At 38.6% G+C, this 20,332-nt stretch overlaps 1 protein-coding gene across 3 annotated transcripts in view; it reads left to right on the plus strand.

The window, feature by feature from the left end:
• Positions 1-20,332, plus strand: part of RASA3 (RAS p21 protein activator 3) — a 283,743-nt gene that overhangs the window by 210,436 nt on the left and 52,975 nt on the right. For all 3 annotated transcript variants that reach the window (XM_072621862.1, XM_072621863.1, XM_072621864.1), the window contains exons 6-9: positions 1,369-1,449; positions 1,848-1,920; positions 12,030-12,106; positions 17,119-17,223. In XM_072621862.1, the coding sequence (XP_072477963.1) occupies positions 1,369-1,449; positions 1,848-1,920; positions 12,030-12,106; positions 17,119-17,223 (336 nt within the window). The remainder of the gene's footprint in view (positions 1-1,368; positions 1,450-1,847; positions 1,921-12,029; positions 12,107-17,118; positions 17,224-20,332) is intronic.

Raw genomic sequence — 20,332 nt, forward strand, 5'->3', positions numbered from 1 at the left:
CCCAAAGAGGGAAATCCAGTGAGCAGGGAGAGCTTCCTCTAGGGTTTTGTTTTTGATGAATTTTTTGGTTTGTTTTTTTAGAATTTTATAGGTAAAGAGGGAAGGTTGAGGAAAGGAACGAGGATCTTTTAAGAACTTACTATGTCAGTTATATTTAATTACATAATTTTATGTTTTAATCTAGTTTGAGAGCACTTTAGAGTTCTGCCTTTGACAGGTATTATACTATATATGTGTGTGTGTATATATATATATATTTAAATTTATATTAAAATTTATTTATTTATTTTGCCAGTATATGTCAAGGACTGGGATTTGAACCTAATACTTCCTGATTTTGAGGTCAGCTCTTTATACATTACACCAACCTACCTTTTTTGTAGTTACAAAGTAAAACACAAGGTAACTTCCTATAGGGAGTTATGTGAATAGGAGAAATCAGGAGGCAGTCAAGAGAGATCTCATGTAGCAGGAGGTACTTGTACTGATCTTTGAAGCTAGGAATTCTAAGAAGTAGAAACAAGGAGGGAGAACATTCCAGGCAGAGGGTGCAGACCATGCAAAAGTACAGAGTCTAGAGATTGAATGTCATTCAGTTGGTTAACAATCACTAAATAGATTTTAAATAGAAATAGAACTGATTACAGTTTTTCTTATTCTCAGAGGAAAATTGCTGTGGTAGGGAGGTGAAAAGCCTTCATTTACAGACCAAAGTTTTTTAATAAACAAGATTAGTGACTATAGACTATTTCTGGGGTAATGAGCATGTATGTGTGTGTGGCGGAGGAGGTTAGAGAGGAAAGGAAAATATAATAAAATTCCCAAACTAGGAAGAAGACTGTCTTCTATAATAATATTGCCAGGGCATCCTTGTACCATGCCATTATATATAGGAACGCATATTCAGTCTGATAAATCAACTTGATGTGGCTGGCTTTCTTTCCCCTGTGGTTTGTATTCTGTAGAATAAAATCCTTGCCTACTCATCCCCTGGAAACCATCCTTCCTCTCTTACCAAAATGTTTTGCAATTCTTGGCCGATCCAGGCATTCTTGCTCATGTTTGACCTCCAGGAAGAAACAGTCATAGCAGAGACAGAGTCATAGATTAACCCACTGGACTGAGACCTCTCTCTCCACACACCCCTGCTCCAGAATTGGTGACGAGGCTTGGAAGGAGTTCAGAGACCGTTATTTCCCAGCCTAGTTTGTGTATTCTCCCCTTTCTATGGTATGAAGAATACCTGAACCCAGCCAAAAAAAAGAGAGATAGATCAAGCTTTGCCACAGGAAGCCCTCATATGAGATTTTATTTGAGTCTTGTTTCCTTTTCTTAATTATCTTTTTTCCCCCTTCCTTCTTTTTTCAGAGTTCTGGAGTGCCAAGGCCTCCCCATAGTGAATGGACAGTGCGACCCTTACGCCACAGTTACTTTAGCAGGACCATACAGGCAAGTGTCATTCAGAAAATCTGTCTCTGAGGGGCTTGATTTGGTTGAACCAGCACGGCTAAGTTGGTGGCTATAACCTAGCACTGTGTTATGATGATGAATGACTCCAGGGTGGGACATACAATTTGGCATTTCCTTTGTTTCTTTGATTTCTTTAAAATTGCACTTTAAAAAATTCTTCATATTCTTCACATCAAGTATTATTTTTGGCTCAGTAAAAGTTCCTAATTTGCATACCATCTGGAGTTAACAGAGAAATAGAAATATTTATAAGATAAATAAAGACATGGAGCTACTTGTGCATTTAATAGCTCCGCACCAAGCCTGGGAGGTTTTTGTTTAACAGTGTTGTTCCTTCATTCTCAGCCCTCTTTACTTTCTTTTTTTCTTAATTACAGATCAGAAGCAAAAAAGACTAAAGTGAAAAAGAAGACCAATAACCCCCATTTTGACGAAGTCTTTTATTTTGAGGTTGGTGTTTTAGTGGAATGGGTGGTAAGCTGAAATGCTCCATTCGAGTTACTTGGGCAAGGCATCCGGGGCTGGGCTGGGCCAGCAGTCTCCCTCATAGTGAAGGTTCTTTTAATACCCTGGTCTACAACCCCACCACCAGTCAAGTCCTCCTCTTGCCTTGTTGGAGCAGAGAGAAGTGGTCCTGGGTTTTCAAAGAGGATGCCAGAAGTGCATGAGCCTCAATGGGTCCTGCTGAGTTGGATGGGCTTCAGCAACAGGGTAGGCAAGGCACCGTATGTTTGTCATCTGAGCACTGACTAGCTTAGCTGAGTTGGGAGAGAGCCATCACCACCCAAAGGCAGGCCACAATGGGATGAATTTGCTCAGCAAGAGCACCTTGTGTAGTTGTCTCTTAAATACCAGGGAAGCAGCATTAGAGAAAGGGATACCTATGCCTATGAAATGATATATTAATATATTCCTTAAGGTAAAAAATAGAATCAAGCTTCCAAGGATTTCACTTGTTATCTGTCAAGAGAGCAGGATGTCATTTTTGTAGGTGAGAAAGACATCCGATTCTCCAAAGTCTTCCTGCCCATTTCTGCCTTTCTTTTTTCCTAGAAAAAATGTAGCTTTCCTTGCTTCCTGACCCAACCAGATTCAGAGTGGAGGGCTGACAAATGAACGTCTCTAGACTGGGGGTCAGGGGGTTAGCTTTTTGTTTCAGAGTTTTGTGGGAGTTTTGGGTTTGGTTGGTTTTGCCTGGTCAATTGTGGGAGGATTTTTGTCATAAGAAACAGATGATATTTTGAAGGAAGAAGGGAATCCATTCAAATTCAGAGATTCTGTCAATCTTACAGAGTGCTCAAATGTAAAGACTAGAAATCTGGATAATTTAGTAAGAGAAAAGCAAGCACAAATGTCCAGACGTATTTTAAGAAGTCACGTTCTATGTGTATTTACACATACATTGATGTATGTGTAAATATTCACATTGTGTGTCAAGGTAATAACTTGGATGACAGTTTAGAAATAAATGCTTATTCTCTGTCCAGAGAATATGATAATGATTTATAGTTGTATGTGGTATGACTTATTTTTTCCCCAAAAAGAGCTTTTGTTATTGTTTAGTAATTTTTTAGTTGTGTCCAACTCTTCCTGACTCCATTTGGGATTTTCTTGGCAAAGATATTAGAGTAGTTTGCCATTTCCTTCTCTTACCTCATTTTACAGATGAGGTAACTGAGGCAAACAAGGTTAAGTGACTTGCCCAGGTTAACACAGCTAGTAAGTGTCTGAGGCTGAATATGAACTCATAAAGAGGAGTCTTCCTGACTCTAGACCTTGCATTCTCTCTCCACTGTACCACCTAACTGCCCCCATAAAAAATAATAATCTAGTATTTTGTTCTTGAGTCATGGTCATTTAGAGTTTTCTTGGCAAAGATACTGGAGTGGTTTGCCATTTCCTTTTCTAGCTCATTTTACAGATAAGGAAGTAAGGCAAACAGGGTTAAGTGACTTGCACAGGGTCACACAGCTAGTAAGTATCTGAGACTGGCTTTGAACTCAGGTCCTCCTGACTCCAGGCCCAGCGCCTAACCACTGCCCCACCTCAGCCACCCAATAAAAGAGCTTTAATACATCCTACCTGTTTCACCATTTCTGTAGCTCTGTGATCATCCTCAGTTTCCTTGTCTATAAAATGGGGATAATAATAACAACTTGCTTCTCCAGATTACTGTGAGAATCCAATGGGGGTAATATGTCCGGTGCATTGTAAAGCCTAAAGAGCTATGTAAATGTCAGCTGTTATTGTCTTCATGTCATTCCTAGAGTTACTCCCGCCTCTAATAATGATCATAGCCCATCTACTCTACTCGTCTTGTGAGACTCCTATTTATGAACTCTGTCAATTTTCCGTCAGAGTTTATTTACTGCGTATTGGGCCTTTCTCTAGATTTCCTGACATTACATAGATAGGTACAGAGTCCCTAGGCCCCCCATTCATTGCCCCTCACTCTTGTTCCATGACTGGCCCATTTCTTTCCCAAGTACTCTTCTCTGTAATCCTTCCTATCCTACATACTTCTTCCTTGATTCATAATATGCCTCAGCAGGCTCATGACCACCATTTTCCTCTCCATTGCCCTTTAGGTGACTTTTAACTGCAATCCTTTGAAGGCCATAGTATTAGAACATGTAATCATCCAGCACTACTAACTTTGACATTATAGTCCTGGATGGGCTATCTCAGAAAGAAGAGATTGTAATGGGGGAAAAAAGATACTGGAATATCCAGACCAAATATCCAGGAAAGGTTTTGTTGGCAGCATGTCTCAAGGCATGTGAAAGAGGTGAGGATACCAAAGGCTTAGAAAAAATCCCAGACCTAATTATCCAAAATAGGTAAGTGACCCACTACCAATAACTACCAATCATGCGCCTACATTTCTGTCTCTACAAAAATTCTCTCAGAATAACCTACAGATAAACGAAGGGTAGCCTGGACAAAGACTTAAGAAGAGGCAGGTTTTTTTCAAATGACATTTTACAATAGACCACATCTTTGAAACCTCACAATTTACTGAAAGGCATGAATACAAAATCCTCTTTTGGAGAAAGAGCAACTAGGTCTGAAGTTAGGGGCCTCAGGTTCAAATCCCTCCCCTGATGGGGATCCCTACCTCTGTGACACTGGGCAGGTCATTTAAACTCCCCAGGGTTCAATTTCTTCATCTATATAAAAGGAGAATTAGATTGGACGGCCTCTGAAGACCCTTCCAGCTCAATACCTCTGATCCTATCAGCTTATTGTCTGTTGGCTATTTAAGAAGCATTTGATTTGGTAAAACAGAGGTGTCCAACTTGCCACCAGTGACTGGGAAAACTCCCTAGTAGAGCCAAACCAGATTAAAATGTAATTGGGATATATTTAACAAAATAAATAAATATATAATGCAACATAGATGATGTTAGTTTGAGACTTTCTGAGTGAATATGTGATCTCCAGGGATTTAACACCACTGTGATAGAAGAAACTCCATTGTAAAGACTTTTCCCTAACATGGGACCTGTCATGTGTATGTCAGAATCCTACAAATTTTTTGAAAGAGGTAACAACAAAGATAGTTTTGTTTGGTGACCTGCTGATTGATAATATCAAGGCAAAAAACACCTACAAACAAGCAATATTTACTATTGTCACGGAAGATTAACAACGCAAAGTCCAAAGGGAAGTAGGATTCCCAGTACATGAAAAGCTCTTCCAGGTGCCTCCAGTACTAATCCCTGGGATATTTCAGACCCTCTGTGTGTATGAATTCCTTAACTATGTGAAAGCATTTGGCCTAACTGGCCGGACAGTTTAGTGAATGAAAATGTCTTTTGTCCAGACCATGATGAATAGTTGGATAGGCAGCCCATAAACTTGATCCTTCAGTGATATGTCTGGAACAAACAGTACCAGTGGACAGTAATCTGGATCCAGTGTGAATAGGAGACGGAGAGTAGGACCTTACCTTTGGGAAACTGAACACTGCTACTAAAGACATCCCTCCCCCACTCCCCCAAGCATCTTTATTAAGCTAATGGCCCATCCAGAACATTGGGTAGACGCCCCCTCCTTTGTGTCAAACTTATGGGAAAATATGAACACAAACAGGATGCTGACAATGCTATCTGCATTGTTAGAAGGAATGTTCAAATTGATTAGCTCACAGATCCCATATTTGAGATTTTTCTTTGTTTGTTTTTAAATCAAACATCATTTCTAAGTACCCAAATCCCTTCCCCTTCCCAACAGGCCATCCCCTTGTATCAAAGAGAAGGAAGGGGAAGGGAATAGATATTTAGATAGTGCCCTCTATGTGCCAGGTAGTGTGCTAAACACTTTACAAATATTACCTCATTTTATCCTCAAAACAACCCTAGAAAGCAGTTGCTGTTATTATTCCCATTTTACAGTTGAGGAAACTGAGGCAGGCAGAGTTTAAGTGACTTATCCAGTTTTGCCATTTCCTTCTTTAATGTGCCTCCATTGTATGGATGAGAAATTTAAGCAAATAGGGGTTAATTGACTTGTCAAATAGGGGTTAATTGACTTGTCCTGGTCTACACAGCTAGAAAATGTCTGAGGCTGTATTTGAATTCAAGTTTTCCTGACTCCAGGCCCATTGCTTTATCCACTTCACTCACCTAATTCCCTCAGGAGGAAAGATGTTCAGGAAATTCAATAAATATATCAATTGTGTTTGACAGTGTATGCCATATTCCATATCTACAGCCCTCTGCCTCCACTAAGATGGGAAGAAGGTGTATTTTCTTCTCTAGAGGCTCACATTTTTAGCATCAGTCTTCTTAGTAATGCTGTATGTCTGTGAGTCCCATACATGTGTGTTTCAATCAGTATACATTGTCCCAAGACTTGAAACAGTTTTATTGTATTCTTTCAGCTCATTCCCAGTGCCTAGCTCAGTGCCTTCCATGTATTAAGAGCCTAATATTGTTGAATTAAATTAAGTTTATAAGTTCTGAGAAGTAAGGACCTATTTTTTGGGCTGGTAAAAATAATTCCATTACAGACAAATGCTGGCCTATGGACTAGCTGTTTGGAAATCCTAATCTAGATAACCAATCTAGCTGACTTTGGCCAAAAACCTTAAACGAAAAAACAATTATCTCATTTCACTGACTCTGTTTTTTCCACAATTACAAGACAATTCCCTGGCTCTCTGCTTCTTATCACAGTATAGCTCTGACCAGTGAATAGACCATTGGGGTAAAGGGTAAAAAAACTTGGTCATCTCAGTATGACTAAAATGATCCCATCCTTTGCTGCCTCCAATCTAATAGCATACATTCCTCCCTTGTAATCAGTTCTACTTGTCTGGTTTGTGTCTTAGCTAAAAGATTTTTTTTTCATACCTCTAACAAAGGGGTCTGTCAAAATGAATATTTAGGCTCCATCCAGCTCTTGAAAAACTGGAGGAGGAGTCTCAGAGATGGAAGTGAGTAGACCCCCTCCCCCAACCCCACCCCTGCAAAAAATAAACAAATAAGTAATTAGCTTGAGGGAAAACAAAACTCCATTTCATTTTGCCTTTTATAGGCAGCCTTCTATGAGAATGAAATAAGAATGGAGAGAAATGGAAACCTGATGCTCACCAGGACGTGATCTCCACCTTGAATCACTTCCAGGGCTTAAACTAGAACAGTCCTCTGAAATGCTAATCTGTGATAGATCCAGCTATTTCTACGTTCATGATGCCACCTATTTTGGAGAAAGATGCTGATCTCCTACTGAGGTTGTACTGAGAAGGGGAGGTAGCATGGTGCAATGTAACAAAAAAGAATGTTGGATTGGGAGTTAAAAGGACCTGGGTTCTACCACCCAGGTATGACATTGGACAAACAATTTAATTTCTCTGACTCTGGGGAGATCTGAAAAAATGAACTTATGGTCTCATCAGGATAGAATAAGAATAGTAGCACTTATATAAAGTCTTAAGGCTTGCAAGGTGGCTTTATGTATGTATCTCAATCCGATTCTCAGAAAAACCTTGTGAGATGAGTGATTTAATTGTCCCCATTTTACAGCAGCAAAGTTAAGTGATTTATCTAGGATCACAGAGCTGGCATCTGAGATAGGATTCATATTCAGCTCTTTTTGAGTCCAGCACTCTATCTACTCTCTACAATCCTCGGTTCTATGGTGCTAATCCCTGAGCCTGGGGGGTGGGGGATGGGGGTAGGGGGAGGCGCCTCTTAGTTCCTCATTTGCTCAGTCTCAGTTATCCTTCATGCCACTAACACTATGCAGTAACTCCTAGGGAGTGTCACCTGTGTCAGGCCACACTTGCCACACCCTCCACCTGGTCCTGATCTTACAGACAGATGGCCCTGGTGATACATGAAAGGAGGAGGGAAAATGTGGTTAAAAAAGAAAAAATACAGGCATAACTCTTCACCTCCCCTGAAACATCTAAATAACTTTATTTTAAACTCCACAGAACCCCCAGGCACATTTTCAGTGCTATTATTTACTGGTAGGGTGCTTATCTAGGCTTAGCTGTGGAGTTTTTCTTCCAGCCTTAAAGCATCCTTGAGAGCCAGATTAGTGCTAGCTGTAATCTACAAATCAGAAAATTAAGGCTCTGAGATCAAGTGATTCACCCAAAATTACATAACTGTTTAGATGGAGTCAGGGTTAGAACCCTAAGCCTAAAGTTTTCAATCTGTTGTTAACGCACTGAGCACTTCGTAGAGCTGAAGAGATGGAAAGGGAGGGAGGATGGAGGGAGGGGCAAAGAACTGTAAGGAAAAAATATACCTCAGGTAGGTTAATGGGAAAAACACTCATTTGTAATCAGCTCTGCACCAGAGAGTACCATTTGCACCAAAATTTAGGCCATCTCACATTGTAGGCTATATCCCTAATGTAGTTTCTTTGAAAATACCTCATAGAATGCCTTGCAGTGTAAGTGAGTAATACATAGTTGTTGAAATGAAAGGAAACAGGCTTTGAAAAATAATTGCGGATGATTACCATATATACATATATATGTATGGTGTATGTATTTACTGTAAATTTTAAGAACTTTTTTCTTGTAATTTTCTTGTAATTAAAACAAGAGCTATTTTGTTCATTTTTGCCATAACTTATCATTTTCTTGGACATTTATTAGAAAAGCATCATTATAAATTATACTGGTGTTTTTCTACAAATATAGATCATTGAGCATCACCTTCAGTCTTAGGTTTATTATTAATATTATTGTTATTATTTTCATTGTTAATAAAATCTACTGTCAGCTGTGTGTAGAACACTGGGCTAAGTAGACTCCTTGGCGAGATAATTACTGAAGGTACCCTTCCTATGCCTCATGGAATTTATAGTCTAGTTGGAGAATATGACATACCCACTCAGGTAACCTGCAAAATGATGCATGAGATTAGGTGATGTACAAGAAAAGTGTCATGTGAAGTCTACGAGAGGGAAAGGGATAAACAATGGGAGGAATTAGGAAAGGTTTATTAAAGGAAATGGTATTTTCATTGAGCTTTAAAGGAAGTAGGAATTATTTTTGTTGTGCTGTTATTTCCACAATGAATATTTTGTAGGTGGTGCCATCCACATTTCTCTACATCAATCTTAGAGGGGTATTGGGGTGGGTGGAGGGAAAGGTATGTGAGCAAATGTATTCCAAACTATCAGAACTGTCATTCCACAGCACCTCACCTGGAGGCTCTGTTAATTTTTTTGTACTTTGAGCACCAAAGAATCACTTAAAATATCAAGGAAGAAAAGTTATTGTTCATTTCTGCAATTTTCTTTATTCGTTCTGACTGCAAGGAGATGGATTTGCTTCCATTCTAATTAATGTACAAAAGAAAACCATTCATGTAAATAAAATCCCTAAGTTTTGTTCTTTTGTCGAAGTTGGGGATTTTGTTTTTGAATCTATATTTAGGGGCAGGATGAAGTATTCAGTGGCTTCAGACATCCTCTCCATTACAGTGGTACTTTATTTTATCAGCCTGGGTTGTGGTTATCTCATGGGTGGGGTGCATGATTCTTCTGTGTTACACTGGTAAAAAAAAAAATGAAACTTCAGAAAGTAACATTTCTTCCATCTCATACCATAAGCTTATCTAGAGAACTCTCTTCAATTAAAAACATATAGGCTTCTTTTGTCTGTTAACTATAGGTTTTTCTAGAGGAGCTTATAATCCCCCTCCCCCTTTGCTTCATTGAATACAATCTACTGCACTGACACTAATAAAAATTTTTTTTAAAAGTTTAACAGACAAAGAAGCAGTTATTTTAGTCATTCTACAAGAATTTATTAAGTGTCTATCATGTGCCAGGCTCTATGGTCATCGCTGGGAATTCAAGGACAAAAATGAAACTGTCCTCAATCTTGAGAAGTTTCTACTCTTTTGGCAGAAAGCAACAATAACAATAATAGCTAACATTTAGATAACAGGCTAAGGTTTGCCAAGTGCTTTACATGTATGGTCTTGTTTGAATGAACATGAACACAGAGAAGTGAATGCAAAACGTAGATGATGGATGAAATATGTATTTAGCATTTGTGTTCATTTTGGTTGTTGTTTTTTGGTTGTATCTGACTCTTTGTGGCCCCATTTAGAATTTTCTTGGCAAAGATACTGGAGTGGTTTGCCATTTCTTTTTCCAGCTCATCTTACAGATGAGGAAACTGAGGCAAGCAGAGTGAAGTGACTTGCACAAGATCACACAGCTAGTAAGTGTCTGAGACCAGATTTGAACTCATGAAGATGAGTCTTCCTGATTCTCTATCCACTGTTCCACCTAGTTGCACTATTTCTTTTTTTCAGCAACTAGATGTTAAATGGACTCAAGTGTTAACCAGCTACATTGGCTATGACTGAACATCATCATTTGTTGAAAAATAACCCCAAACTGGCTTCCTACTTAGGGATTGTGACTTGGTGGTTCATTTGGGTGCTCTGAAGACACAGGACTGGAATCTCTCCATAATCTCCTTATTTTCTTTTCATGGCAGAGTTTCTTGATCATTTCCCTAAGTTCTCTCCACCTACTCTACCCCCTACCATCCAGTCACTGGAAGACTCATCATCAAGGGATTGTGACTCTGATATATGGCCATAGGGACCATATTCTTTTCCCTCCACCCCTCACTGACACATGAGGTGTGGAGTGGAGTCCTGAAGGATAATTTGATTAAGTTCACCTTCTCAGAAATCACCCATATAAGCCAGTAAGTTCCTTGAGGGCAGGTACTTTTCGTGTGTGTTTGTCTTTTTTTAAATATCATGCCTTCTCAGTGACTCCTCTCCCCCTTCCAACACATAAAAACAGAACCATCTCATGTAACAAATTTGTGCAAGCAAACACCTAGTCCAGCACTTTGTGGATGCTTCTTCAGTTGAATTCATTTGAAAATTAAGGGTAGAAACTAAGCCTTCAATGCCCAGGCCTATGTCTTAGAGACCACAAAGGGTTTTTTTGTTTGTTTGTTTGGGGTTTATTTTTTTAGGCATTTTAAAAAATGTTTATTGATTGAATGTTTATTGACATTGAATACATTTGTAGCAAAGGTTTGAGCAATGAAGGAGAGGCCAATGCTGATTACATGAGAAACACAGTTTTATCTGAGATGGCTTTGGAAGCTTTCTTTGGAGACTCCTGGATGGGAGCACAGAATGTCAGCTCTCATCCCTGGTTTATATTTGAGACCCAAAGAAGCCTAATTCAGAATGGCACTTCTATGAAGTGATGGCGCCCAACTCCCTCTCAAGCTCTTTATTTCAGTGAGAGATGACATTGGGCTGTTTCCCATGACTTTGCCCTCTTTCCTCTGATGGCAATTATTATTATTTCTCCTTTCTTTCTTTCTTTCTTTCTTCCTTTCTTTCTTTCTTTCTTTCTTTCTTTCTTTCTTTCTTTCTTTCTTTCTTTCTTTCTTTCTTTTTTCTTTCCTTCCTTCCTTCCTTTCTTCCTTTCCTTCCTTCCTTCCCTTCCTTCCTTCCTTCCTTCCTTCCTTCCTTCCTTCCTTCCTTCCTTCCTTCCTTCCTTCCTTTCCTTCCTTTCCTTCCTTCCTTCCTTCCTCCCTTCCTTCCTTCCTTCCTTCCTTCCTTCCTTCCTTCCTTCCTTCCTTCCTTCCTTTCTTTCTTTTTCTTCCTCTCTCTCTCTTTCCTTCCTTCCTTGTTTCCTTCCTTGCTTCCTTTCTTTTCTTCTGTTCTTTTCTTTTTTTCATTTGGTCTGCATTATCAATTCTACTTTGACATTCTTAGGTCCTGTACAAAGTTTTTTAAATGAATGGTTAGTCAAGGGTTTTTTGAAGCCTATGGACCCTTTCTTAGAATAATGTTTTTAAATGCACAAAATAAAATACATAGATTCCAAAAGAAATTAAATATATTGAAATACAGTTATTAATTTAAAAAGTGAATGGGCCCCAAATTAAGGATCCTTGAAGTGCTATTATTGTAGAACTTTCTTTCTTGTCAAGATAGGTTGAATGAGTTTCTCTTTGAATACGTGTGAGAGACCTTATATAAGAACTTGTCTTTTCTTTTTGGAGTGGTGTTTCAAACTGTTTTTCTCATCTCTTCCCTCAGGTGACCAGACCCTGCAGCTATACCAAAAAGTCTCATTTTGACTTTGAAGAAGAGGATGTCGACAAACTTGAGATTAGGTAATTAAGAAAATGAATATTTTCGACTTCTCAGTTTAAGTTGGGTATTTCTTATGTGCTTTGGGGGAATGAGTAAATGTGTATTTAGATTCTCTTGATAATTTAAACTCTAGGAAATGTGCAGCTAAAGTCTAAGAATCTAAACCTCATGAGAATTCCAGAAGTTAGGACAAACAGAAAAGGAATTCTTATTGGCAACCAAGAAAATAGTTCAGTGGATTAGTCAGACTACTGGACTTCAACTCAGAAGACCTTCCTACAAGTCCTGATTCTTCCACTGACTAGTTGTGTGTCCTTGGGCAAATCACTCAACATATCTCCAAGCCTCAGTTTTCTTATCTGGATAATGAGGATAATTATACTTTCTTATTTACTTGGCAGTATTGTTCTAGAGCTCAAATGAGGTAATAGCTTGAATAAAGTACTTTCCAGCTATAAAGTACAGAAAAGTTTGTGTTGTCATTATAATCAACTTCATCATTATAACATTGTATTTCCTATATATCATAACATTATAGTCAACTATCCTGAGGTTATAAGCTAAAAGATCTATATAACCCAGGGTCTACTTTATCTGCTTAAAATATGATTCTTGTAGGGAAAGGCATTGTAGGTCAGTGATGTGAGCAAAACTTATGGGACCTTCATAGTCTACGCTTGTTAAGTGTTTAGGGTCTTAAGTGAATGTTTAATCATACTGTTTGTTATTGTTTTTATCTTCAAATATGGCAGGGATATATGGTTGTACTTTTTACATATCCCCCTCTCTGCCTCTCCAGTTCTCCCAACACACACACACACACACACACACACACACACACACACACACACACACACGTGTTCCTTTGACTACTAATTGGCTGGACTTTATGGTTCTGAAAAATCTCCTCTAGTGTTCACCCATTTATTTCTTATAATAAGCTCTTGACTGCTGAGTGACAACTGTGCTGAAAGGAGGCAGTCTAGCTAAGATGAAATATGGATGGTAAATGGAATTGAATGAGTGGAGGGGATGGGTCAAGGAAGGGCCAGTTGTCCTGTGTCCCTTATGAGATTCATACTTGAGTCTTTCTGTACTGTACTATTTATGGAATAATTGAGACACTCCCAATCTTCAGGCTAGAAAGGGCTTCCTTCTCTAAGAACTCCTCTTCCCATATGGAAAATGTTAAACATCATTCCTTGTCGAAATTATTTTGTCCACATAGCCTATATTTAACTTCTCTTGTTCCTTTCAAGCATGTTGTCATAGAAACAGGGTCTTTGTTAGGCATTTACCTATATTTTCTTTTGTGATCTTTCTGTTGCATCCTAATATTCTCAGTGGCAGCTAAGGGGAAATTCGGGTGAAGGTGAACATGCCATGTGGTCCAGCAAAGACAAGGAAGTTGGATATTTAAGCATGGAGCCATTTTTCATAGCCACATTCCAAATATTCAAACAGTAGTCCCTGTGATTTCCTCCCTCCCCAGGAATTCTCCCCACTTCCACCGAGCCCAGCCTGCTCAGATTTCCATTTGTAGAATTACTAGTGAAAAGACACTCGCGTTACACTTCCTGCTTTGTGAAAATGTGCCAACTTTCCTCTCCTCTTAAGGGAAATAGGCTGGAATTCCCACTCACATTTCCACTGATCTCTTATTTCCTATTCTAGCTTTTCCCTGTAGAGATTTATGCTTTTTACTTCCTATTATAACCTGCCTTGTGTTAATACGCTGGGAACTCTTGATGCCGTGCTACCAAGAAGTGGTGTTGATTAGTATGTAACAGTGTTATGCAAGCAGCTCCGTCATTTCACTTGTGTCTGACTCTCTATGGCTCCATTTGGGTTTTTCTAGCAAAGTTATTGCAGAGGTTTTGCCATTTCCTTTCCAGCTCATTTTGCAGAGGAGGTAAGTAAGGAAAACAGGTTAAAGTGACTTGTCCAATTATACAGCTAATAAGTGTCTGAGGCTGGATTTGAACTCAGGAAGACGCTTCTTTCTAACTCCAGGCCTGGCACTCTATCTACTTCATCACCTGGCTATCTTGAAAACATACATAATCTACATTAATAACCTAAACAGTGAAAAAAAAGATACATTTAATTTTTAAATGCTAAGTTTTATTTAAATTTTGCTGTTCATTTGGTTGAAATGAGTGACTGAAATACTTCTCCATCACTGGAAGGCATTCACTTAGAGAATACATGATCATTTGTGGAGGAATTTTGTCAAGAGAAGATTTATACAATAGGCAGTATTCTGAACTTTATGGTCCCTTCTAACTCTAAGATTCTGGCTCTAAAGTCACATGTCTTGGGTTCAAATCTCACTTGATGTTTGCCAACTATGTGACCTTGGGCAAGTCACTTACCCTCATTTTCTTTATCTTTAAAGGGAGAGGGAATTGAACATAAGGGCTTCTAATTATGGGGTCATTTGGAATTTTATGCTGCCCAAGTCACAAACTATTAATCTCTCATTCTTTGTGGTAAGATGGTTGCAGCTGGTACCATCTTCAGAAATTTTCATTGAAAATCATATCTGTCTCCTTAACAAGGAATACATGCTCTAGTTTATTGAAAGTGAGACCCTAATAAACATTCTTCAATGTGACTTGGGTAAAATGAGGGCAGCTTTCCTTTTAGAAGGTAAGATTTCCAGACACACAGAGTCACATGAATAATACAAATTACATTCAGGAAAGAAGTTCCTCTATTGTTTCTCACACCAACACACAATAGCTTACAATTCTCAAAAAAAAAAAAAAGAAGCTAGTTGAGAGATTTATGAGACAGTCAGGGAAAGCTTTGACACTAATAAAATCAAGGAAAACAGATTGAAGGCTAATTCTGAGATTGTACAAAATGTTCTCTGACTGTCTTTTTCCCTTCCCCTCCGACGCTTCCTCTTCCTATCATAGAAGCAGACAGTTTTGGTTTCTATGCCTTTCTCTTTACAGTTGAATCCTTAGGGAAAGAAAGTATCTATTCTAAAGACATATCCTGGTTTGATCATATATTTTACATTTGCCTAGTTCAAGCTTTAATTTTCAGGACTCCAGAATTGTGCAACTGGAGGCTGTCCTCTTGAATGTTCCAGAAGAAGGCTGTACATAATGACAGGTTCTCATTAAAATTGCCGTGTGGTACCAGATGTTCCTTCAGCCTGCAACTTCCCTTTTTTCTTGTAGAGAGAGGACCATGTTTTTTGTTGGGGGGGGAGGAGGACAGAGTGAAGGGTGGATCAAAGACTGAAGTCATTTTTTTTTTTAAAGCAGGCAAACAAAAAACACCAACTTGATATTTTCCTTAAAGGAGGAAGAAAGAAGAAGGAAGGAAATCAGAGGAAGAGACAGAGGGAAAGATGTGGGGAGGAAGACAGAAGGGATAGTAGAAAGAATGGAGGGGCAGATAGGAGAGAGGAAGAAAGTGGGAGAAATAGAGGAAGGGAGAGAAGGAGGAAAACAGAGAGGGGAAAAAAACGCCCCCTGCTTGGGAGTGTTTTACAGATAAACTGTCAATTAGAGATTGGAAATTCTCTTTTTGTTAAACTGAAAATAGGCTACTGTGGCAAATTGTATCCAGAGTTCCGCCTCTGTCGTCTCCCAAATGCTCATTTATTCCTTATGATAACACTCTTTGCATACTGTAGGTTTTGTATGGTGACAGTTACTGTTTTAGCTTGCTCAAGATAATAGCAGCACATTGTATACAATTGTCTGGATTCTCTCTACAATTCCGGACCTCAGCCCACCCTGCCAAGGGGTGATGAGAACTCTTGTATTAGATTCTCAGCTCCATTTAGAATATTAAAATGTTAGAATCATACCTTGGGGAAGTTAGTGTGAGTAACCTGGCTCTTTGCCATGAAATTGAAAAGCAGTTAAACTTCTTACATCACCTTCCAAAGTCATGGCCACTCAAATGGAGGTCATAAAATTAATGGCGATCCTGAGGCTTACACAGCAGATGAGGGATTAGTCATTCTTCCCCGTGTCAGAGATGACCTGATCAGTCAACAAGGTGGAGGTGCAGGGTCAGATTGTCAAGGTGATTTGTTGCAAAAATAGTTCTGTGGTTTGGTAGCTATTTGTAGAGTAGTTACTCCCTCTCACTGTTTGAGAGTATTTTAGTTTGAGGGTATTTCTTTATTTTTGTTATCTTCTGCTAGACCATATGGCAGTATGTGATTGGCAGGTGTTAGCTCTTATACTGTAGAGAGCTGAGAGAATTCAGCGATAAGACTGAATTAATTAATTGATTGATTTTTAATTTAATAGGATATAGGAGTTTGTTGCTTTGGAGGCAAACTAGTAAGGAAAAAAGAATAGAAAAGAAAATCCATGCTTTGTCGTGGGTCAAACCAACATTTTCTGGGCTATTCTACTCATTTCCTGTATTATTGCTGAATAACAAATTCATCCCCCTGAGTAATAATTTGCTTTATTTAGAAATAACCTGGGAATTAAAATTTTGAAGTTTGGCATGTGTTGTAGCTCATGAAACTTTCTGCTATGGACAGTACCATCCATTTTGAGATCACTAAGACATCTCCAAAGGAAAATGGGAAGAACCAAGAATATTGAAATTAGTATTGAACTAGTATAGATACCCATATTTCAATAGAGACTTACTTATTGCTATCACAAAGTTGTGTAGTACAATGGACTTTGAGAGTTCATTACCTTGCCCCTCTATCTTTGGAACAACAGAGAGATTTTCTAAGGCTGCTAGGTAAGGAGATTATATATACATATACATATATACCTCTCTTACCTCACATATTATGTGATAAGACATTTTATGTCATGTTTAAAAATAAAATAGAAGTAGTTTTTGAAAGCAGGGGCCAGATATTGCTCTTCCCTGCCACTTAACATGGCACATATTGTATGTAGTAGGTGCTTTACAAATGTTTGATAAATGAATGTTGAATGGTTATTGCCCTGAGTTTTTTGGTGCATCATGATTGCTCTCTTTTCTCCATCTTTAAATTAAAATTGTGCTATTTGTTTTTGGTTTATTTCAGGGTTGACCTGTGGAATGCCAGTAATTTGAAGTTTGGAGATGAGTTCCTAGGAGAACTGAGGATTCCTCTGAAAGTCCTCCGACAATCCAGTTCTTATGAAGCATGGTATAGTAACACTTCATCTCCTTAGAGCTCAGCTATAAAGCAACCTCACTTATCTAGAACATAACTGTTTTTTTCTTTGTTAATATTTTTATTTTAATTTTCATTTCTAAATTCTTTCCCTCCCTTTACTCTCCCCCCTACCCATTGAAAAGACAAGAAATACAATACTCATTATATATATAAAGTCTTGCAAAACATATTTCCACATTAGCCATGTTATGGGGAAAAAGTAAGTAAAATAAAGAAAATGTTTTTTAAACTCTTCCTCAATGTGTACTCAGAGTTCATCAGTTCTCTCTCTGGAGGTGGATGGCATTTTTCATCATGAATCCTTTGGAATTGTCTTGGATCATTGTGTTACTGAGAATAGCTAAGTCATTCACAGGTGGTCATGGTACAGTATTCTTGTTGCTGCGTACAATGTTCTCTTGGTTCTGCTCACTTCACTTTGCATCAGTTCATATAAGTCTTTCTAGGTTTTTCTGAAATCATCCTGCTTGTCATTTCTTATAGCACAATAGTATTCCGTCACAATCATATTCCACGACTTGTTCAACCATTTCCCATTGATGGGGATAGCCTTACTTTCCACTTCTTTGCTACCACTGAAAGAACTGCTATAAGTATTTTTATATACATACATATATACCTTTTCCTTTTTCTTTGATCTTTTTGGGGTATAGACTTAGTAGCAGAAATGTTGGGTCAAAGGGTATGCACAGTTTTATAGCCCTTTGAGCTTAGTTCCACATTATAGAACATATCTTAGAAGGCAGAAGCAAGTAAAAGAAATGCCTCAAATTCCAAATGTAAAAGCTCGTGCTTTTTTGTTATAAAAGTGTTGTTCAGGACTTCACTCTTTGTAACTGTTGTTGTTCTGTCATTTCAATTGTGTCCAACACTTTGTGACCCCACTTGGGGTTTTCTTGGTAGAGATGCTAGAGAGGTTTGCTATTTCCTTCTCGAGACGAGGAAAGTGAGGCAAACAGGGTTAAATGACTTGCCCAGGATGATGCAACTAGTGTATGAGGCCAGATTTGAACTCAGATAGATGAAGTCTGTCTGACTCCAGGCTTGGCATTTTATTCATTGTGCCACCTAGCTGCCCTTATTTACTCTTACTTAATACCTAATTCTCGTAAGGTTGCTTATCTGATTTTCAGTCTCTCAGAAAATTAGAAATGCAAAAGGCTGCTGTAAAGATATACATCGACAGAGGCAAGAAGTGAGGGCTAACAACTTTACCAGAAGATATAAAAAAGAAAAAGAGTTTTTAATAAAGAAGTGTGGCAGCCCAGAGGACATTTGATGGAGGAGAGGACAGACCTCCACATCTCAATAGTCCCCTAGGACACTTCTTTTTAAACAACACACTACCATAATTATATTCATAGCCATTTATTCATTAAGGAAGTATCTATTGGGTACCTACTACCAAGCAAGACAAAATGCACTAATTAAGAGCTCAACTATTATGTGCCAGGCTCTGTGCTAAGCACTTTGCAAATGTGACCTTATAACAGCACTGGAAGGTAGGTGCCATTACTAGCCCCATTTTATAGATGAGAGACTTGAGGCAGAAAGAGGTTTAGTGTCTTTCCCAAGGTCACATAGCTAGTAAGTGTCTGAAGCAAGATTTGAACTTATGTCTTCCTGACTATAGGTCTAGTATTCTATCCACTAAGTTGCCTAGCTGCTTGTTGTTGTTCATTAGTGTCCAACTCTTTGTGACCCCATTGACCATACTGTCCATGGGGGTTTTCTTGTCAAAGACACTGGAGTGGTTTGCTGTTTTCTTCTCTAGTGGATTAAGGCAAACCGAGTTTAAGTCACTTGACCAGGATCACACAGCTGTAAGTATCAGACAAGATTTGAACTCAGTCTTCCTGACTCCAGGCCCAATGCTTTATCCACTGGGCCACCTCGCTACCTCCTACCTACTATATAAAAAAAATAGTACATTAGGGGCTATGAAGAATAAAAAAAGACTAAAATATTAGATGTCACTAATGACCTCCTTATTGGTAAATCTAATGATCTTTTTCTGTCATTCTCTCATACCACTTTGTGCAGTTTTTTACTTCTGATTATCTCCTCCATTTTTAATACCTTTCCTTTGTGTGTGTGTGTGTGTGTGTGTGTGTGTGTGTGTGTGTGTGTGTGTGTGTGTATTCTCATGATTCTCCTCTCACTCTGACATTTCCTTTTCAGATTCCTCACTCTCCCGTCCTCTAATTGTGGGTGTTTCTTAAGGTTCTGCCCTTGATTCTCTGCTCTCTCTCAGCCTTGGTCATTTTGTCCAGTGCCTTTGCTTCAGTGATCAGCTTTATGCAGATAATTCCCAAATTTCTATGTTTATATCGAATCTCTTTTCCTTTAGCTTTGATTCTGCATTTCTAGCATCTTATTGAATATTATTGCCTAGTATCTTGTTAGCATCTCAAACTCAATCTGCCTAAAACTGAAGTTTCTCATCTTCCTCCCTTCCCCACAAAACAAAGCAAAAAAACCCTATCCTTTCCTTAACATTTCCCTTTATTATTGACAATTTTCCCATTCACCCAAACTCACAACTTGTGTTATATTCTTTCTTCTTCACCTACTATGTCCAGCCAGTAAGTGCATTTATATGGAACTTTAGCATTTACAAAGCACTTTCTTCATGACTACCCTCTGAGGTAGGTCATCCAAATATTATAATAATTATTTTCCAGATGGAGAAACTGAGGCTCAGTGAGGCTGTGACTTGCCAGGGTCATGCAGTGAATGAATGTTGGATCTGTGATTCAAGCTCAGGGGGCTCTTCACTCCAGGCTTAGTGGTCTTTCTGCTATAACATGCTGCTTCTAAGATACTGATTTTTACTTTGACCTCAATTTTTTCACATATTTCCTATTTTCTACTTCTACCAACTCAAGTCCATTCTCAGGATTTTGAGATCTAAAGGATACTTTCATAAAGCCAGTAAAACAGTAGACTTGAATTGTTGTTATGCAGTCATTATCAACTCTTCATGTTCCCATTTGTGCAGTCTTTCAGTCATGTTCAACTCTTTGTGACCCAATAGACCACGCTGTCCTTGGAGTTTTCTTGGCAAAGATGCTGGAGT

The sequence above is a fragment of the Notamacropus eugenii genome, chromosome 6, assembly GCF_028372415.1.
Source record: "Notamacropus eugenii isolate mMacEug1 chromosome 6, mMacEug1.pri_v2, whole genome shotgun sequence".
NCBI classification, from domain to species: Eukaryota; Metazoa; Chordata; class Mammalia; order Diprotodontia; family Macropodidae; genus Notamacropus; species Notamacropus eugenii.